General features: G+C 36.2%; 1 protein-coding gene and 1 pseudogene across 1 annotated transcript; one reads left to right on the top strand and one right to left on the bottom strand.

Moving 5' to 3' along the window:
* Window positions 1-1,016: 1,016 nt before the first annotated feature.
* Window positions 1,017-10,920, top strand: LOC120167085 (annotated as a pseudogene).
* Window positions 10,921-14,711: 3,791 nt separating this feature from the next.
* Window positions 14,712-18,117, bottom strand: LOC120167129 (anaphase-promoting complex subunit 8-like). The gene is made up of 4 exons (XM_039176228.1): window positions 17,952-18,117; window positions 17,208-17,514; window positions 15,347-16,597; window positions 14,712-15,251 (listed from the first exon to the last, which is right to left on the bottom strand). The coding sequence occupies exons 1-4, from the start codon at window positions 18,035-18,037 to the stop codon at window positions 15,162-15,164; spliced, it is 1,734 nt and encodes a 577-aa protein (XP_039032159.1). The 5' UTR covers window positions 18,038-18,117; the 3' UTR covers window positions 14,712-15,161.
* Between the last annotated feature and the right edge of the window lie 4,093 nt (window positions 18,118-22,210).

The following is a 22,210-nucleotide window of genomic DNA, read 5'->3' as shown; positions in this document are numbered from 1 at the left end:
GATCGAACTGTTGTTGGGTGCAAATGGCTTTTCAAGGTTAAGCGCAATCCAGACGATTCAGTACAACGTTATAAGGCACGTTTAGTAGCCAAAGGATTCTCACAAATACCTGATTATGATTTCACATAAACTTTTAGCCCTGTTATTCAGTTCTCGACCTTTAATACAATTCTTGCCATTGCAATCAACAATGGCTGGACTCTAAGACATGTAGACATCAATAATGCCTTTCTCAATGGAGATTTTCTCGAAGATGTTTACATGCAGCAACCTCCAGGGTTTGAGGAAGTGAATGAGCATGGTAAACCATTTGTGTGCAAACTTCAAAAGGCGTTATATGGGCTTCGACAGGCTCCCAGGAATTGGCATATGAAATTAAAACAAAATCTGGTACAAATGGATTTTATGGTATCTCGTGCTGACCCCTATTTATTTCACAAACGTTCATCTCAAGGTTTCATATACGTACTCGTGTACATAGATGATATTGTTATTACAGGTAGTGCGTTACCTGATGTGGAAGAAGTTGTAGCTATGCTCAAGGACATGTTCTCGCTGAAAGATCTAGGGGATTTAAGATACTTCTTGGGAATTGAAGTAAACGGTCTGGTCAAGATGTTGTCTTGAGTCAGAGGAAATTCATTAAGGAGTTTTTAGAGAAAACTGGCATAGAAAATGCTGTTGGCTGTAGTACACCTATGGTTATATCCTCTAAGCACTCACGTGAGGAGGGGGAGCTGATTAGCAATGCAACTGAATATCACAGTGTCGTTGGATCCCTACTATTTGCATTTTACAGCAGTTAAACGTATACTTAGATACCTTGCTGCTACCTTGGATTTTGGTTTGGTTTTTTCTCCTTCCTATGTTGTAAGTTTAGATGTGGTTGCATTTTCTTATGCAAATTGGGGCTCCAATATTGATGATCGCCGTCTATTTTGGGCTATGGAGTGTTTTTAGGGTCGTGTTTAATTACATGGTCGTCGAAGAAACAAAAAACAGTCTCTCGATCCACTATGGAAGCTGAATACAAGAGTGTTGCAGATGCCACTGCAGATGTCACATGGCTCATTGCTCTGATGGATGATCTTGGTGTTAAGCAAAATTGTACGGCCATTGTCTGGTGTGATAACACAAGCACAAAGGCCATGAGTGCTAATCCGGTTACCATGCTCAATCGAAGCATGTGGAGCTCGACATACATTTTGTACGAGAGAAGGTGGCAGCTGGCCAACTCTGTGTCAACTACGTGCCTGTCATGTATCAGGCAGCTGATGGGTTCACAAAGCCTTTGTCTAAGGCTACATTTGAAGAGTTCAGAGCTAAAATGTGTGTGAAGCAATGTTAAACTATAGAAGGGAGGAAATAGGGAGAATATTAGAGGAAGTAGCGTATAGCATGTGGAGCTTGCGTCTTGTAGAAGTCAGTTAGTGTTGAGCTGGTTAATGTTAGTTGATGAGCTGTTATGAAACGGTTATGATTTGTTAGGCTTAACAACATCTATTAGAGCTAATTTCTTGAATGCTTTTGCTGTATATAAGCATGATGTACTTGTCTGATGAGCAATCAATAAAATCTCTATGTTCATAATTTTGCATAATTCAATGTTCTGCATGGAGGATGAATTCCCGTTGTAACCTCGTCGAGGCCCCCATTTTCCTTGAAAAAAGCGCCCGGTGTCGACAGGTGTTGAAACCTTCACGGGAGAGGAGGTTTGTATCTCCAGATAACTTGCGGTCATTGAGGATGAATTCCTAATGGTTGGATGTAGTTGTGAAGTTTGCCCAGGCACCAATCAGTTTCTCACGTGATTCTCCTTTCTTTTGTAAGCCTTATTCCCCAATCAGAACAACGAAGTTCCCCCATTTCAGAAGTCCTCTGATCCGGGATCGGTGTCTATGTGTACCCCTACCACTCTTTTTCCATCTTCCTACTATGAACCTTGATATGCTATCCTGCCACATAAGACAAACACACGCATTAACAAGAAAAGAACTAAAGTTGCTTTGCTTAGTGTACCAAACCTGACAGTCGAGTTGAAGATAAGGGGTTGAAGTTATGTTCTTTAAAGGAACTTGCGGTGGAATGTTTTATTGTTGTCTGGACTATGGGCTGGTATTGTGTTTATGTGGATTAAATTTGGCATATATTTGGTACACCGAAATTCTCTTCATTGGAGGTGAGGGTTGACCTGAGATGACTCCGACTAAAACCTTAACCTTGACCGAGTAAAGAGGACCATTGTGAAACCTAAAGAGGCAACCATAACCTTGACCAAAACCTAGAGAGGGGAGAGGATTTTCTCTCACTACCCATTGAATACTTCCCTGTTTTACAATGTTTTTAGAAGAGAAGGAAGACAATTACACCTCCATAGCTTTCCTTCTTCCTCAGCTGCCCTCATTTCTTCAAATTAATAGCATTTAACAGAGAACACAAGTGCTTTAAAAATGGCTTCCAAAGCCCAATTCCTCATCTCTCCCCCTCTTGAGTCCTCTTATTCATCATCCCCTTCAAACCTAGGTAAACTAAGTTTTGACTTTTTGTCTAACCACAATTTTCCATCAACTGAACTGAACTCTTTTTTTTTTTTTTTGCAGGTCTTTTAGCATCAGCTGCTGCCTCTCCATAAAACAAGCAAGAAATGATCAAACCACTAGCAGCAACAAGGCCTCGACCGGCCTCCGTGTGGCATTCGCCGCTGGTGGCACCGGCGGACACATCTACCCGGCTGTAGCAATAGCAGATGAGCTCAAACTCGTCAACCCAACCTCCGAGTTCCTCTTCTTAGGCTGCCCCGACAGCACGGAAAGCGCTGCGATTCCCTCAGCTCATTTTGAGTTCAATTCGATTCCAGCTGTCCAGTTAGCCAGCCTTTCTTCTCCCTCCGTAATCTCCTCCTCCCGTACCTTCTGATCAAATCCATCGTCAAATGCTATATCCTTTTGTCTGAATTTGAACCCCATGTAGTCATTGGAACCGGTGGGAATGTTTCTTTTCCCGCATGTTTAGCTGCTGTACTGAAAGGGATCAAGGTTGTGATCCAAGAGCAGAACTCTGTTCCCGGTATTGCTAATTGGGTTCTCTCTTTGTTTGCTGATTTGGTGTTTGTTGCATTCAATTCAACGGTTGAGAGTTTCCCAAGTGAAGAAAAGTGTGTTATTTGTGGGAATCCCGTGAGATTGTCTTTGAAAGGTTCGGTTTCAAAGGCCGTGTCCAGGTCGCATTTCTTTCCGTGGCTAGAGAAAATGGGGAGTTCTTCTGAGGAGATGAAAGTTATTTTGGTTCTTGGAGGGTCTTTAGGTGCTAATGCTGTTAACATTGCTTTGTTGCACGTGTACTCTCATCTTCTGTTAGAACGTAAGAATTGGTTCATTATATGGCAAACAGGGGTAGAGTCGTTTGATGAAATGGAGAGCCTGGTTAGGAGCCACCCTCGGTTGCTTTTGACTCCGTAAGTTGCGCCATATTTGTGATGTAGGATTTACCATACTCGTTTCTCGCTTTGTGACGTCGAATGACTAATGTTATTTGTTTGATTAAATTAAGACTTGGTACTAGGTTCCCTACATATATTGTATCTTTCTTTCAACTGTTTAGTGCAGAAGTGTGATTTGCTTTGTTCTAGTTTGACTCTTCTGCTGGTTAGTTATGCTTTGAGAACTCAGGTACACTGAATGAACTAATGATGTCATTATGTTTAACACTTCTGAAGAAATAAAGCCTTTTCAGCACACTGAAGCTCTGAAATCTGTCAGGACTACATTTATTTTTAACTTATCATTGCTAATATTCTGAAAACTGACTATAAAGACGGAGTTGAGAAGATAATGAGCGGAAAATACATGGTACTTCTTGAATTTATGTGTAGTTAGATTGGAGAGAACTTTACATAACCAGATATTACTGGAGAAAATTAAAGAATGGATTGTTCCCCATTAGTCACAAAGGCGCATTAGTTTTGTCGGAACATGCACAAGGACGTGATCTGATGTTCTCTTATGTTCTTAGTTTGATAGAAACTCTTATTCACATATGTAACCACCCTGGGCTCTTTCGAATATCCAGGTCACGGTGCATCTTTTTGTTTGCCTTGTAAGGTTAGATGCTTCTTATTTGATCATAAGGTCACTCAACTGCTGGAACCTACTTTTTGATCTTCTATCCTTCTATCTCACGTACTGATAAGTGTGTATAGTTTTGAGAGCAACTTGCACATAGTTGTTCTGATGTAGATAAGACCAATAGGTTCCCCGTCTTGTTACTGGAATTCACAAGTAGTAGACTCCTGTTTACATTATCATGTCTTATGGCCTCATTGGAAGGTAGATTTCTCATGTAACGTGGCTGGCATCATCCAATTGATTTAAGTTCTTCAAAAATCGGTTGTTCTTTCACATATTTACATATTGGTCTTCTTTTCATCAACGTTTGTTTGATCTAGATAACATTTCTTTAAATTACTGGCATTCATCGTATTAATTTGCAGTTGTACTGCAGAAGCCAGACCCTTGCTTCTAGTTCCTGTCATTTTCTAGTAGTATGCTCACAATGTGATTAGCTTATTTTTCAAATCTTGTCTATTTTGTGGTTATTAGGTGAAGCTTAGATTTTTGAAATAATTATGTTTTGAGTTCCCTAATATCTGATGTAGCCCTGAAATTATGAAGGTTTTTGCATTCAATGGATATGGCATATGCAGCAGCTGACCTCATTGTTTCACGAGCTGGTGCAATGACTTGCTCTGAGATCTTGGCTACTGGGAAACCTGCTATATTGGCAGACTGAAGATAATTTCCTCTTTACTCTTTCTTTCTGCTTCTTTTTATGGTCTCTTTAGGCGTCAGTAAACATTAACTATTGAAACTGCGAAGGAGCTAACTAGATTATTCTGCTAATCAAATATGCTAGCTAAGATGGTACTACCATTTGACGTAACTATCTGTTTAGAATTATTCAAAGCCATTCTTCTTATGAGAGCCAAGATTCCTACCCGAATTACAACTTTTTTGCCTCATTTTTATATTTAACCTGTTGTATACTTATTTTGTCTCTTGGATGTTGTAGGTACCATCACCAAATGTTTCAGAAGGACATCAACACAGAAATGCTTCTCTAATGGCGGATGTAGCTGGTTCAAGGGTTATAACTGAGGATGAACTTGATTCAACCACCCTGGGGACAGCTGTATATGAGATATTAGGTATTTTGCTACTGTTGCTTGCATTTATGATTAGTGTCATGATTGGAGATCGGATATCTGATGATCCCTTGTGATTATTGATGGGAATTCGAATTACTAAATTTGCTTAATTGACCTATGTCTTGGGACATATTTATTTCATGTCATGCTAGTGTTATGCTTGAAACATATCTCACCCTTATTTTACAAGTAGAAGTTGATAGTCAACTCAGGACATTATATGAATTCTAGAAATAGTCATGAATATGTGCAAAGACTCTTAACATGTAAACATATATAATTTTGGCGAAAGTTCTTTTTCTGGGTAATAATTTTTGGTATCTAAACGTCACGAGGCTTAAATCATGAAGAACGTGGATTAATATCTCCCAAGGAGAAGTTAAAAAGAGTCAGTACCGCAAGGGAGGATTTTGGCTATGTTTTGCAGGTTATTGACTCGACATTTCTACCATATTAGATATCGACTCAAATTCTAATAATTAGAAGTTGGATTTGGTTGTAATTCTACTAGTTGAAGATTATTTGGTGATTAAGTTTATTCAGTTAAGAATTCTTATGGAATAAATATTCTTGGTGACCAAGTATTTGGTTCTATAAATCAATGTTTTCAAAACCGGACCGGACATTGAACCGGTGAAGGTACTGGTTCACTGGTTCAACCGGGTTCAACCGCGGTTGAACCGGATTTTATATAAAATAATATATTTTTTTAATTTTACATAATATTCAAAACAATATTAATATATATGTAACACTTTTTTTAAGTTTACAATATTAAAAGGTATAAAAATATCACAAGTCATAACATGTATAAATGAAAAACCATAAAATCAAGTGAAACAAAATGATTCAAATCAACTACAACATAATATTTAAGGTAAAACATATTAAATAATAACTATAATCAAAAAAATAAAATTGGGGTTTAAAAAAATCATAACAAATGATGTCATTTGGTTTAATTGTTTTAAAAAAAACAATCCCACATGGCTTTACCTTGGGGTTTTACCTTAAATATTGGAAAGATCTCAAGGAGCAGATTATGGAGTTTTTTTCAGATTTCTATTATGGGAAGGATTGGTTCGTCTTCTAATAGCTCAAAAGCTCCTGGTCCAGATGGTTTCACCTTGGGGTTTTACAAGAAATATTGGAAAGATCTCAAGGAGCAGATTATGGAGTTTTTTTCAGATTTCTATTATGGGAAGGATTGGTCTCATGGAGTAAATCATGCATTTATTACCTTGATCCCTAAGAAATGTAATCCGAAGTGTATTGAAGACTATAGACCAATTAGTCTTGTGGGAAGCCTATATAAAATTCTCTCTAAAGTCCTTTCAAAGAGACTGATATCTTGTGTCAAGGATATTATCAGTCCTACACAGTTTGCTTTTATTCCGGGTAGGCAATTGATGGACTGTGTTTGTTTAGCTAATGAAGGTATCGATTTTTGGAGGAAACAAGGGCTTCAAGGGGTTGTTTTTAAAGTGGATTTCAGCAGAGCATATGATACAGTTGAATGGAAAATTCTTCTAAGGTTAATGAAAGATATGGCTTTTGGTGAGAGGTGGTGTTCTTGGATTAACCAGTGTATTTCGACTGCTTCAATATCGGTTTTAGTGAACGGGTCTCCTACAGAAGAGTTTCCCATTGCAAAAGGTTTAAGGCAAGGGTGTAGCCTTTCTCCTTTGCTGTTTAATGTGGTTGGGGAACTTCTTCATCTGATGTTGTCTAAAGCAGTGGATTCGGGTCTCTTTCAAGGGTTTTCTTTTGGCAAGAATCATTCCTCATTTTTGTTGTCCCATCTTCAGTTTGCAGATGATTTAATTATTTTCTGCCAAGCTTCTATTACCCAGATTAAGAATGTTAGTAGAGTTTTGAGGATTTTCAGCTTGATTTCGGGACTGCATATTAATTTAGCTAAGAGCAAACTTTTTGGTATTAATGTGGAGAATGATATCCTTGAAGATTGGGCTAGGGAGATTGGATGTTCTATAGGTACATTTCCATCGGTTTATCTTGGACTTCCGTTGGGGGCGTCAAAGAATTCAGAGAAGTTGTGGGATCCGGTGATTGACAGTTTTTCGAAGAAGTTGGCAGGTTGGAAAGCTGTTTCGTTATCTATGGTTGGCCGATTGGTGCTAATCAAGTCTGTTTTATCATCTCTCCCTATTTTTTTCCTATCCATTTTTAAGTTGCCCTCTACTGTCTGTCATCGGTTAAATTCCATGATGTCGAATTTTTTATGGGGAGGAGGGGTCGAAAAGAAGAGAATGCATTGGGTGAGGTGGAATACTATCTGCAGGCCGTTGAGTGGAGGAGGCATGGGTGTTGCTGATTTGAATCTAACAAACCGAGCACTGCTGGGAAAGTGGGTATGGAAATTTTCTAATGATAAAAATTCGTTGTGGAAGAATTTCTTATGTAGCAAACACGATGTGAGCTGTCATTCCATGGATATTTCTAAGGTCCTTTCTCCAAAAGACTCTTGGATATGGAGGGGAATTGTGAATAATTTTATTAAGGATGATGCTATTGGTGGTTGTCTCCGATCTCATGCTAAGCTTCAAATCGGTAATGGCAAATCAATTTCTTTTTGGAGCGATTTATGGATTGGGGAGTTCCCTTTGAAATTGCTTTTCCCGAGGATATTTGCTCTTTCTACAAATAAATTGGGTACTGTAGTGGATTTTGGTAGTTTTGATTCCAATGGATGGGGATGGAATATTCAGACGAGAAGGAGTCTTTGTGATTGGGAGATTGAGCAGTTGGCAGAGTTACTGGATATGCTTAAAAACATTAATCTTTTGGAGGATTGTTTGTTGTGGGATGGTTCGGGTGAGGGTCTGTTCTCAGTTAAAGCTTGTAGGAGGATTCTTTCTTCTTCTCTTGATGATTCTTTTCAATGGAATAAGTGTGTTTGGCAGGGTTTAGTTCCCCCTAGAGTGGAGACTTTCCTTTGGCAACTATCCCACCAAAAAGTTGCAGTGAGAGTGGAACTGTTGAAAAGAGGGGTTCATTTAGGGGATAACACTCTCTGCCCTTTTTGTAATCAAAGGGATAAATCAGTTCAGCATTTATTTATTTCTTGTGTTGTTTCTTGGGATTTGTGGACTAAGCTTTTAGGGTACTGGGGTATTCAGTTAACTATTCCACAAGACCCTCCTAGTCTGCTCTGTTCGGGGCTGCTTTGATGCCTAATTCTGCTATTTGGAAGTTTATTCCAGGGGCTGTTTTTTGGTCAATTTGGAAAATGAGAAATGAGTTAATTTTTGAAGAAAGAAAACTAGAAAGAATTTTACTGTTTTTTACTGTTCGTTTAAGGTTAGCCAAATGGTTTTTAGCAAAGTATCCCCTATTCTCTATTCAGGTAGACTCTCTAATTGGTGATCCCTCTTTGGCTGACCAGTTTTCTGCTCCTAAGGTTCTGAACAGCATTGTGTACTGATGGAATCCTCCTCCGGTGGACTATTTTAAGATGAATGTGGATGGGGCTGTTTGCTGTGTTGGGATAATGGCTGGTATAGGAGGAATTCTCAGGGATTGGAATCGGGTTACTCTTCTTTCATTCTCTGAAAGTGTCGGGCCTACCACACCTATTCTAGCAGAACTTAAAGCTATCAAAAAAGGCATTGACATCTTTGTTTCTTCAGATTGGGTGTTGAAGGGCAGGCTTATTATCGAATGTGACTCAAAGACAGCAGTGAATTGGATCATTAATCAAGTTTATGCCCCGGTTTTTCTGTCTAATTTTGTTAAGGAAATTGTGGCTTCTGTTTCTTTAATTCATGCTATTGTCAGGTGGATTCCTAGGAGTTGTAATTGTAAAGTTGACAAGTTAGCGAAGGAGGGAATTGGGTGATTGTAGTCATGGATTTAGTTGGTTTGTATGCTGTAGAGGAATAGCGTGTCGGAGTGTTTTATGTTGGTAGTATTTGGCTGGAGAGTTCTTAAGTTTTATGTAAAAGTTTTATATTTAATAAAATTATGTACTTTTTTCCTCCTTCAACTAGTTGGTTCTTGCCTATGGGCAAGAGTCTACTAAGAGGGAGGTTTTTAAAGAGGCATTCTATTCCTATAAAAAAAAAAAAGAAACATAGAAGAGTATCCCAAAAGTTTAAAGAGTAAAAGTATGAGAACAAAACAATCCCACATGGCTAAGAAACATAGAAGAGCATCAACTTACTTCTATAAATAATAGAGGTAATTTGACATTCAAAATCATGGAGCCTTTTGGTGAGCACAAAACGAACTATTCTTTCGCTTCAATTGAGCTCAAATTTTAGGCTTCAATTGAGCTCAAATTTTAGGCTTCAATCGAACTTCTAATTTTTTTTTTGAGTTCGAGCCTTTTCGATTTCAAGTTTTAATATTATATTTCGAGTTGATAATTTTTAGCTCGTGAGTTTTTGAGTCGAGTTGAGCTTACTTTTAAAGTTTTCGAATTCGAGTTGAGTTCAGCAATACTCGAATTTGACTCGGCTCGTTGAACAAACGACGTTGTTTGGTTTAATTTTTTTTTTAAAGAAAAAAAGTGAACCGGCGGTTCAAACCGGTTTTGCCGGTTTTCAGCCGGTTCACCCCGGTTTTTCCGATTTTCAGCCGGTTCTTCCGGTTCTTTACGGTTCTATGCTAGTCCGGTTTTGGGAGTTAACCGGACCGGACAGGCCACCGGTTCACGGTTCAACCGGTCGAACCGGCCGGTCCGGTCCGGTTTTAATAACATTGCTATAAATAGATAGTATGTCCTAGCCTTTGGAATTATGGGAGAGCAAGTTATTATGGATATGTGATTTTTTTTGTGGTCTCTGCAACTTTTTGGATTTAGGTTGCAGAGATAGTTTTGTTCGTGTGTAATCTTTTCTATGTTGATTTCGTTTTATTATTTTTCCGCTCCTAAATTCCCTATACACCTTCTAGGTCGAATAAACAAATTCTCACCCAGTTTGATGTCCTTTACTTTTCCTAAAATTATATAGTAAATTTCTTCTATTTGATTATCTGAGTTGGTCCTTCTAGTCATTCTAAGGCAAGTCATATTGGGTTTGAAATGGCATCACTCCCTGTCCTTGACGAAAAATACATTTGCTGCATGGATTTTATACAACCTTACTGATTTCTTCCCACTGTGACAGGGAATGAGAGATTGCTGGCAGAGATGTCTGAGAGAGCTCTGAAAGCTGCAAAGCCTGATGCTTCTTCGGAGATTGCAAAATGCGTCCTTTCCCTAGTTAATTTATAACAGGTAAGGAAGTTGATGGATAATAAATTTTCCTTCTCAGTAACGTTGGATGTTTTGTTGGGATAACTTTGACAAATAGCTATGTTGTAATGTATAATGAACCTAGTCCAGAAAATTCAAGTCCAACTCCACTCATCGTTGGTTTTAATAGCTTGATCACATCTGTTGCTAATGGAGTAAGTTTCTGCCTGCTATCTCTTTCCATGTAAATGCCTGCCTTTAGCTGTTGATGATATGCATAAAGAAGGGCTTCCCTGAGGACAAAAAGATTGCCCAAAGATGGATCAGTGTTTTGAATGAATTTGCTCTATTGGCCAGCAACCCTTCCTCCTTTATCTTCCACTAAAAAAGCAATCCCAGAAACTTCAGTGTTCTTGGACCAAGCAATGTAGATGGTGATGTCTTTCAAAATCTGTTTTCCTTGATTTGTTGTACATGCAGGGCTTACAGAAGGCTTTAATAGAAATATTTATGATTCTATGTAGTGATTGAGCAAGGGTTACTTGCATTTTTAAAGCCCTACATTCAACTAGCAGAAATATTACTGGTTGGAAGGGTTACCAAGAATCCTATGAATTTACCTGTCCTATGATTCCCACATTCACTCCTAGAATTGTCGAATCCATAAAGTGACTTTAATGGTTAAAAGAAGAGATATTCTCCCTAAAGCATTACTTGGGGTTCAAAAAGCTGTGTGTGGATGTGTTTGCGTTATCAACGGGTAAGAAAGATTCTGAATAGATATTATATTGCAATTAGAGGTGCACAAAAAATCCGAATATCCGATTTTGTGCAAAAATATCAGAAATTGGATTTGGGAAAAACGGTTTTTTTTTTAAACCGGATCGAATTTTTTAAAATCGGATAATATAACCGGTTTGGGAAAAAATTGGACGACCGGTTTTTTATCCGAAAAAAAATCGGTATGGGTTTAAAAAACTAGCCTTTAATATAGTCGTTGGGGGGGTTTTGTGACCGTTTTTTTCTTTAAAAAATTATCATTTTGCCACCCTAAACATGTATAAATAGGTTGAGGATGTATTTGGTTGATTACAACTTTCTCAAATCTTATTACACAACACCTAAACATCTCTCAAATCTTATTTTTGTAATTTTTTGTTCATCATGGCTACAAGTAACACGGCTCAATCTTATGTCGGGGGAAACCTTGAAGTCGTGAGAGTGATCGAACACACTCGAAACAAAGATATTTGGGATCACTACGATTTATGTGAGAAGTCAAATGGCTCGAGGAGGGCGCGTTGTAAACTTTGTCTAAAGTTGCTTGCACCGGAAGGAAACACAACGTTGAAGAACCTTTTGACAAAATCATGCAAGGCACTTCGCTCAAGATCGGATCCAAGTCAATCAAATCTTACACCGCAAAGTGGTGTTTTTGTTTACGACAACGAAAAATTACGAGAATCATTTACAAAGTTCGTGATTACAAAAGCATTGTCGTTCGACCACTTTGATGATGAAGATTTCACGGCAACAATTCAACAACTAATGCAACCACATTATACTCAAGTAGGTTGTACTACCCTTAGAAGAGATGCTATAAAAATGTGGCGTACGACGAGGGAAAAAATGATTTTAGGATTCCAAGAACACCGTTATGATGTGTCGCTTACATGTGATGTTTGGAGTTCCCCTCATAATACCGGAAATTCTTTTTTAGCCGTTATGGCACATTGGTTAGATCAAGATAATTGGCAAATGATGAAAAGAACAATCACGTTTGAATTATTCGGTGAGCCGCGTACCGATGTTAATTTATTTACACTTTTAAAATGGGTAATTTGTCTTTATAAATTAGAAAATAATGTTTTTTCTATATCCTTTGATAATGCATCGAATAATACAAATGCGGTTCAAAGATTGAAAATATTACTTTCATCGATTTTAGACGGTGTGTTTTTTCATATATCCGTGCAAGCCGGTTTGGAGGTTATTGAGCCAATTAGATTAGAATTTAAAGCGATGATAAAATCGTTTGTAACAACAACAAAAGACTAAATTATTATAAACGATTTTGTAAGTCGAATAATAAAAAAGTTTTGGGTCCTAATTTAGATTGTCCAACTCGTTGGAACTCAACTTGGATGATGATGCATACTGCCTTAAGGCAAAGGGAAACATTGCAAACATTTCACGATCGGCTTTTCGAGAGGGGCCATGTCCCAAACATTTATCCGGATTCGAGTTGGGAAACTATAGCCAAAATAACCGATTTGCTTGGGGTTTTTAAAAATAAAAGAACTTTTTTATCAGGTGTTTATTACCCTATTAGCCCGTTGATTCTTAATTAAATATTTTTGTTGGCTACCCGACTAAATGACTTTGAATTTGAAATCGAAGTTTTTCAAGAAATTGGCTTTGCAATGAAGGAAATTTTTTAAAATATTTTAAGGTGATTCCCCCCATTTTTACTTGTGTCGCCGCTTTAAACCCAAAGTTAAATGTTGGCGAGGTTGAAACACTAATTGAACAAATTGTGTTTGATTTTAATCTAACCGATGATGAACCCTACTTTGTCCAAAACCAAATAAATTATTTTAACAAATGTTTTCGAGACGTATTTGTAATTTATTTAACTAAATACGGATCAAGTAGTGTAATACATGATCAAATGAGAACGAATGTGGAATCATCTAGTAGACGTCCAAGTAACATAAATTTGTCACTTTTTAACACTCTTGTAAATTCTAAATCCAAACGATCACGTACTACAACCCCAAGTAGCGAGTTAGAAAATTACATGTCATGCGATTTTCTATCAAAAATGACATTTGAAGAGTTTGAAAGTTTGGATATTTTGGCTTGGTGGAAAGAAAAGAAGCACAATTTTCGATTCTAGCCGCCATAGCCTGTGATTTACTAATCGTCCAAGCTTCTACGGTAGCTTCAGAATCCGCTTTTTCTGTTAGTGGCAGGGTTATATCGCAACGGAGATCAAGACTAAGTCCGAGTCGGTGGAAGTATGCATTTGTTTGAAGGTTTATTTGGATGGAGCGGCTCGAAAGCAACATATCACACCCTAAAAGATACAATTGATGCCGATTTGGAAGCAAACTTACACATTGAAGAAGTCGAACTTGGAATATCCCCTCCCAACGAAGAAGGCAAAGATGAAGAAGAAGAGATGGCGATGTAGTTTATTTTTAAACTTTATTTCAATTATCTTAAACTTTGTTTCAATTATCGAACTTGGACGTTTTTAAGTATTTGAATTTATCGAACTTAGAAGTATTTAAGTATTTCAATTATCGTAAACTTCGTTGCAATTGATGACGATGTAATTTTAATAATATTAAAATCAGTTTTTTATATCCGATTTTTTTTTTCAAACCGAAACCGTACACCGGTTACACCATCCGACCCTCCAAACCGGTTAAGATCCGAACCGGTTTTTTTATAAACCGATTTTTTGATTATGTGAAAAAATCGGATCGATTTTTATCTGATCCGGATCAAATTTAAATCTGACTTTGTGCATGTCTAATTGCAATCATTCTAAGACTATAAAAAAAATTGTCTTGAACATCTTCATAAACTTAGCTGGATAATTCCTGCTTACCGTCAACTCTGATTTATCCAAATTTACCATATGTTCCGGGATTTGACATGTTTTGTCAAAAAAAGTAAGTTTCCTAAATATGTTTTGAAACTTAATCTTATAATTAGTTTTTAAATGGATATTTTTCTCATAAATTGGCCCCAAAACTCATTAAACTTAATCATTTTGAAAACACGTGTTGAGTACGTTAACGTTTGAAAATATATTTGAACACTTCTACCCAAAAAAGCAAATGCACTTTCAATATTTTTGTTATATCAAAACTAAAAAACGGAGCTCACAACATCAAACTTCCAACAGTCAATTCGTAGAAGCATTCAAGTTTCTTAGTTTCAATATCAATTTATTTTCATAGGATTTCAAAATGTGGGGGGGGGGATCCAATGGAAGGGCAGGAATTCTTTCCTATCCTTCCTGCAAACCATGCTAAACAGTTGAAATTTAAGGAGGCAAAGTGTTCAAATCATCGAGCGACAATGTCTTGTGCATGCCTCTAGTTATTTATCTAGTATCATGATTCATCAATTTGTTGCAATAATTCCAATATATATACAGTTACACATCGTGTTTATATAAAAACCAGAATGATAGAAGCATGAAGCAGAAAAAGTAAAACAATCTTATCCTTTCAACTAACAGATGCAAAATAACATTACTCGAAATGCAAGATTACTCCTTGCTCAACAAAAATAACAGAATTTTGACAACAAATGCATCATTCCTGAGAAAAAGAAAATCCTACCAATATGTTCTCAAAATATCATCTTAAAATGCAAAGATCAGAGCGAATGCAAATTAGATGCAGCATGTTCAAGCTCCCAGGTTGCCTTTGCATGAAACTGACTCCTAGTTCAAAAAATCCGATGAGGTGAACTTCAATAGGCCTGATTACATTTGTAATCTACTAAGTTATACAGGCTTCTAACTAGGAACTACATGTTTGACGTTTCAAGTTGTTATGTCACAACACAAATAAAAAAGTATAAGCTGATTCTTTTCCGAGTAATACAAACATGTAATCAGGCCCTTTCGACTGATACAGACCAAGAATGAACCAACAAGAATTGAAAAATCACCAAGGTTTCATTGGACTCTGGTTTCCCAAATCCAAAGGGAGAGGGAGGTATGAATGAGAAAAATCATGGATGAAAATGCTCGACATCCATGGAAGGAAAACCGGATTGTGCTATTCTCATTCCTCGAAGTAAACTCTTTGCTGTTTCTCTCTCCTATAATCAAAATAGCGAAAAATAAAAAACTAAAGTTGGTTAAAAGATCTTGATAATTTTCTATGATGAGCTGACAGAATAAGGATGAAACTCACCGGGCCAGTATAATCCAGAAGTCGGGTACAATACACTTCCGCTTCTTCAAATCTCTTCTGTGTTTTGTAGTGTGTGGCAAGAAACGTCAGTGCTTCAACTGTGTTCGGTCCTTCTCTCTCTTCAGCCTCCATTCTTTCTAAATCCTTCTTGTAATAGAATGCTGCCTCCTCAGGGTGACCAAGTTTTCTATGTAACTCTGCTAATCGATGCAGGGCAATTGCTTCTGTGTCATTACAGTTAGCAGCCCTTTTGTAACATTTGATGGCCTCCTCAAGCATGTGCAGCTGTTCAGATTCATAGCATTGAGCCATGGCAATCCATAACCGAGAATCAATTGGCTGAAAGAAAACAGATTTCTGGAAATAATGTAAAGCGTAATGTGGCATGCCCATCATCTCATATGCTTGTCCCAACCCATACCAGGCTCGATAATCCCGAGGATTTATGTCCACAGCTCGTCTATAGGCATCAACTGCAGCAGGAGTGTTTTTCATCTCGACATACTCATGGCCCATTAGAGTCCAAGCAGATAAATATTTTTTGTTCAATTTGAGCGCCCTCCTAAAATACATGACTGACTTCTCGTGCTGCCCTTTTAAACTGTAGTAATTTCCAATAATGCAGCAAGACTCAGGACGATATTTATCGGTCATAATGACCCTGTGTGCAAGGTAGCTCAAGGCAGAGAAATACTCCTTTGTGTAGAGCACATTAGAATATGTATCCATGTCCTCTACTCGATATGGGTCATTCCTTAAGAGGTCTTCAAATATCACTTCAACTTGATCAAATTCCCTTATACTATACTGGGCTTTTGCAATTTGAGCCTGTATGTAATTACTAAATGTAAACGTACCCTGTAAATTTTCATATTTTGATAACGACTCATTATGCATCCTGAGCTCTTGGTAAACACTAGCAAGAAAAAACTCCTTCATCCAGTGATTACTGAGATTGAGGCCGTTTAAGATGTCGAGTGTAGTGCATAAGGATTGCAACTCTGACCAGGCACTCCAATTCCAAGGGTAACTGTTTACAGATTCCACAAGAATTTTGCAAGCAAGATTTTCGTTGCCTTTTTCTTTAAGTACAAGACCATACAAATACAACCCAAAAGGATCTATCATGTTATTCTTGCAAAGAGTTGATAGCTCCCTCTCTAGAGAAACCAATTCGCGATTAATAGCATCACTCTTACCTAATGGACCATCAAGTTCTATCATTTCTTCTTCTTTCCGCTTTTCTCCGGCCTTCATTGTTCATCCATGCATGTATTTAACATTTCGATAAATGAATGGAAGTGAAATGATAACAAAAAATAAGAACACAAAATGGAAAGCATAAATATATATATATATATATGAAATGGTATTACGGAAGAAGTTCAATTTATTTGGGTGGGAAAAGATATACTTCCACATGATGAATGTTATTTCCTACCTCAACCTAGTCACAATATCTTCAAATTAAACACAATAAAAAGGGGAAAAGTGTAGCATAAATGTCCAAATAAACTATTTGCATCTCCTCAATTTCATAATTTGAAGCAAAGCTAACCTTCTTCATTGAAGAAGAAAAATTAAACACCACAGAATATTCTCCTTCACAAGCTTCCACATTATTTATGATGTTCTTATAATAGGCGATAGAAGTACAAATGAAGCTCTCATTCAAAAAAGCCAGTGTTTTTAAAAAAAAATTCTCAAGAAATTGGTAGTCAACTAAAGCTTATGGACAAAAAAATCATATATGAACTAGCTGTGATGTCAAAGACAAATTTTACACAATCAAGACCACAGAGCTTGAAAATAACAAGGCATTTAAAATACTATAAGATAATGAAATGAGAAGGGAACAAACCAGATAAAGAGCATAACACCTTAAGAACACAGACTTCTTTCCAGTTTGATTGCGAAGCACATGAGCAGCTCTCCTGTATTCTCGGCAATCAAAGTACGACTTTGCTAGAAGGTAGAAGTCACCATGTATTGCATCATCTTCCTCCATCACTGGAGTGGACACATAGGCAACATCAGTCGGAGGAGTCGAAGTGATCTCATTGGTGCAGAACCTTCTGCGTATACTTGAGCTTCCTCGCTGAAATCTTGTGTTTGAAGGTGTGAACTTTGCTTGGTCTTGCTCGATTCCGATGAGCTGTTCTGCTGCCCTGTACATCAAAACCAACCCAAGATGATTTTGCTAAAGGACATCAACAAGAGATTCCATACATAACTGACACACACAAACACACACACACATATAAGGAATCAAACATCATAAAATTCCAGTTGAGAGATTGCATCTCAGTGAGAAAATGGAGCATAAAAAAGCATAACGCCATCATAGAAAAGGCACATTAATTTGCAACCCAGATTAAGTCAATCCACTCCCAACGGAAAAGCTCAGTTCTACTTCAAGAAGCCAAGTAAAATGCTTCCCGAGTGTTCTATAGATATGCTAACAACTTGTAAAGACTATATTTAGAAATGCATTCGGAGAAATGGGTTCGTTCAAAGGGAGTCAAATACTCAATATTTCTTCCTCAAAAGAGAATCTGGAAAAAGAAAAGAGAGATTAGGGTTTAGGGTTTTTGTGAAGGGTTACCATTTGGAAGCAGAGTAAAGGCAACGGTCGCTGAGTTGGCGAATGGCAGTGCGGAGCTCGGTTCTGCAACTCTCTTTGGAACTCATTTTTGTATTGAATTGAAGTGCTAATGACAACAGTAAAGATGGCGCCCTTCTTTGAACATCCCTCTTTCACTCGACAAGAAATTCATAATTATAAACCCATCTTTTTTTATTTTTTGGTTTTTTTTTTGTCAAAATGCCAAATGATTTGATCGATCCATCATTTTTGAAAAGATAAATCAGAACATTATTTCGTCTAATTGGGCTATAATACAAAGCCCTAAAGACTGACTTTTTAGGTAAAATTGGCAATTAGGCCGGGCGCGATAATAAATTGGCCCATTAGGCGAACCTGAAATTTATTGAGGTTTATGACAAATATTATAATGTAGGGTAAACTCGTTCTGATGGCGTGATGAGTTTGTATAAATAATATTTTTAAATAGACCCGGTGAATGGGCCCCATTGGATCTAATATTTTAATTGACTATCTGGCCTAAAATAATATTTTTTTAAAATTAAATAATTAATTTATAATTTATAATAATTAAAAATTAAAAAATAAAGAAACTCGTCATGTTGACATAATGAGTTCCAATAGAATTTAAAATTAACTAGTTGTTGGGCAATGAGCATAAACAACAGTCAGAAATAACGATCACTTTGGAATTAGACATGTCAAGGTGACGAGTTTAGTGGGATTTAAAAAAAAATATGGTCGTTTATAGTGGTTGGGTTAAGGGTTATATATAGGATTTAGGGTTTAAGGTTTTATTGTGAATTGTTAAGAAATAAAATAAATTGAGAAAAAAATAGTTTTTAAGAATTTATGTTAAAATGTCTACCCAAGATGAAATGTTACATCTTGAATTTGTCCATATTTCCACGCTTGAACTCACTTCGGTAAAAAAATTTCTTATATGTTTAATTGTTCAAATTATTAATTTTATTGTTTTAAAATTTTGATTGATTGGTTGAAATTGATATTGTAGGATGATGAACGGGTATTCGTCAGCGAGGAATGACACTTAAAGATCCACATCAGTGGATTATTATATATCTAAAATAATTAGGGTTGTATCTAACCATATTTCTTTGTGGTTTTAAAGTGAACTATGCATTAATTTCGGTGTTGATTGGACGTTGGAGGTTCAAAACACATACTTTTCATTTTCGAGTGGTGAAGCGACGATTACATTAGAAGACGTCGCTTACCAACTCGATGTTTAGATAAATGGTGCGACATTGGTGAGGGACAACACTTACAATCAATTCGATATTGTTGAGGAAGTTTTGGGAAAGAGGTCACCACCAGAAGTCGTAGACGGGATGCAGATGCAGATGACTTGGTTGGAGTCCGAATTTCAAGTGGATGAAGACTCTATCAAGGATAAGGTCAAATTTGCAGTCTAATTGTATCTTCACCAATTGATTGGAGGGATATTGTTACCAGATAAATTTGGAAATTTGGGGCACACTTAGTATCTTTCGATATTGAATAATTTCACTGAGTGTTGTAACATTAGTTGGGGTTCAATCATTTTGATATTTTTATACCATGAACTTTGCAAGGCTACAATTGTTGAAAGGGATCAAAAGCTGATGTAGATGGTTGTTTAGTTTTGTTACAGTCTTGGACGTGGTATCGGTTTCCATTTTTTTATGTCAATTACATCAGCCTCCGTTGAGTTTCCTCTAGCTGGAATGTAATTTTTTTAACTTTAATTTTTACTAAAATTTTAAATTTATTTCTATTCTTATTTTTAATTTTTATTTATTATATTGTTTAGACGACGACATAAAATTATCGAGACAAATTTTTCAGGTGCAATAAAAACTGATCTACGAACGAGGATCGATATCGTCGATCGACATGATGTAAATATTTATTTTAGTATTTTTTAAAAGTTTATTTATTTATAATTTTACTAATTTTTATAATATAATAATGTTTATAGTTTTGTTGGATTTCGTATTGTGAGCCGAAGATAGACGGGTTACTACTAGAATCATTTTTTGAAGGTTCAGAGGTGTGGTGTGTCATAACGTTTTTGTTTCATTTAGCGATTATTGATATGCATGTCGCAGATAGAGTGTTGCTTCAGTTTGCGTCCATTCAGCCGATTCCTATGTAAATATTTGAGATGGATGAGCTCAATAGAATTGATACACGTGGGAAACATAGAGAAAATTGACCGAGGAAACATGTTGTATATATTTAACAATGGAATGAGTGGCATCTATTTGTGCCTATGCGTTTCGAGATTACAACGGTTGATCTTGATTTCGAAATATCTCCCTACCTTTGAAATTATGAAGCAAATGGAAAATCATATTTAACAACACTGGGAGATCATAGGGCTAAATGGAAAGAAATGAAGGTAAAATACGCAAAGATCAAGAAAACGTCATCATCAACATCTTTTTCATATGGTTCTGCTTCTGCGGAATATTTTACATCTCAAACTAGTTATGATTTTTATCCTCCATATCATGCTTCAATGGAGAGTCCAATGAATTGGGTTGAAAGTACATGGGATGCAGTGCAACGCACTCAACCATCTTCGACATAACCTATAGATGAATGAGATCATATTTTGTATGGTCAACGAAGTATTGACTTTGGTGGCCGATTTGAGTCGATGATGACATCAAATACCTTAAATACTCTATCATTGTCACTCGAAGCTGGAAATTAAAATATATTGATGTCCAATACACCTCTTATTGAAGAAGGAGAAGAAAACGAAGATGAAGTCGATCAAGACGGACACCATGAAGAAATCGACAAGCTCTACGCTATCATTATTCAACCATTTCTCAACATCGTCAAGAATTAAGGAAATATAAGCATTTTTTTAGTGGTTGTATTTGTTTAAAAAATTATTATTAATTTGCAATAAATTAATTTGTAATAAATTATTTTGAAAATATTTAAAAAAAATCAATGAACTCATCATATCGACTTGACGAGTTTCAACGTCTATATTTTTTAAAAATTTGAAAACATGATCGTTGCCCAATAGCTCTAAACGGTTAATTAATTTTAAATATTTTATAAGAACTCGTCACGTCGACATGATGAGTTCTTAAAAAAATATTAAAATATTAGAACTTATAAGACCCACTTATATGGATTCATTTAAAAATATTAATTGAACAAACTCGTCACGCTGATAGAATGAATTTTTCATGCACTGTAGAATTTTTCGTGGATCACGAAATAAATTTCGGGTTCGCTTAATGGGATAATTTATTATTCCGCCTAACCTAATGGACCAAATTTGCCTACTTTTTAGCCTTTGAAGCTCGCTGTTATGGTTGGGCCGAAAGATATGAAGATCGTTGTTTTGTTTCGATTTGTTTTGCAACTCCCGTGGAAATAAGGGTAATACAATTTTGTCCTCGTCTCTGTAATTTTATTTTTTAATTTAATAATTAAAATTTATATATTATTTTCTAAATTATTATACAATTTTTTTCAACACTGTCTGATAACATAATATATTTTATTATTATTTTGCACCATGTAGGAACCTTACAATTTAAACTTCAACATAAATTAAAATTTGTGGTTATTCATTTAGGATTTAAGAATCCTCTGCAGGGATTTTAAATCCCTAATCCCGACATCTTTTGTAACTTGCAAAAAAGGAAAACTGAAGAGAATGTGACAAATTAAGGTCAAGGGAGCACGGAAGATGGAGAGTTAAAATTAATGTGCAATTCAAACGATATTTTGATCTATATATATATTAATAATCAGTGATGTTTAAAGATAACATGATCAGACGATAATCTAGAAGATAATTTTTTAGTTATAATAATTATATTAATAGGTTTAGGGGTTCATGTGAACTTTTATGGTATGAAGCAGCAATGAATCATCATACAAAATTTTTTTTGCTGGACTCTTAAGAAAAATTAGGGCAAACGATAGATAAAGAATCCTTCAATGAGGTGACAGTTGTTTTCAGTGGCATGTGTCACCACTTGATTAGAAGATTAAATTTTTTTATATAGAATTAAAATTAAGATCAAGTTAATAGAATATTTGATAAGATTCAAAGGACTAAATAAATGTTGTTAGTTCTCAATTATGATGGCTGATTTTGTTTCATATATGTTGACAGTTTTCTTGTAAATCAAGGCAGACTGTAAATCCCAAAATGCTCTCGTTTCTAGTTTCTCGATTTCGATTCGGTCTGTATCTCATCACGTCTCAAGATCGATTTC

Source organism: Hibiscus syriacus, unplaced genomic scaffold (assembly GCF_006381635.1).
Source record: "Hibiscus syriacus cultivar Baekdansim isolate YM2019G1 unplaced genomic scaffold, ASM638163v2 tig00111662_pilon, whole genome shotgun sequence".
Taxonomy (NCBI): domain Eukaryota; kingdom Viridiplantae; phylum Streptophyta; class Magnoliopsida; order Malvales; family Malvaceae; genus Hibiscus; species Hibiscus syriacus.
This window is presented reverse-complemented; position numbering and strand designations above follow the sequence as displayed.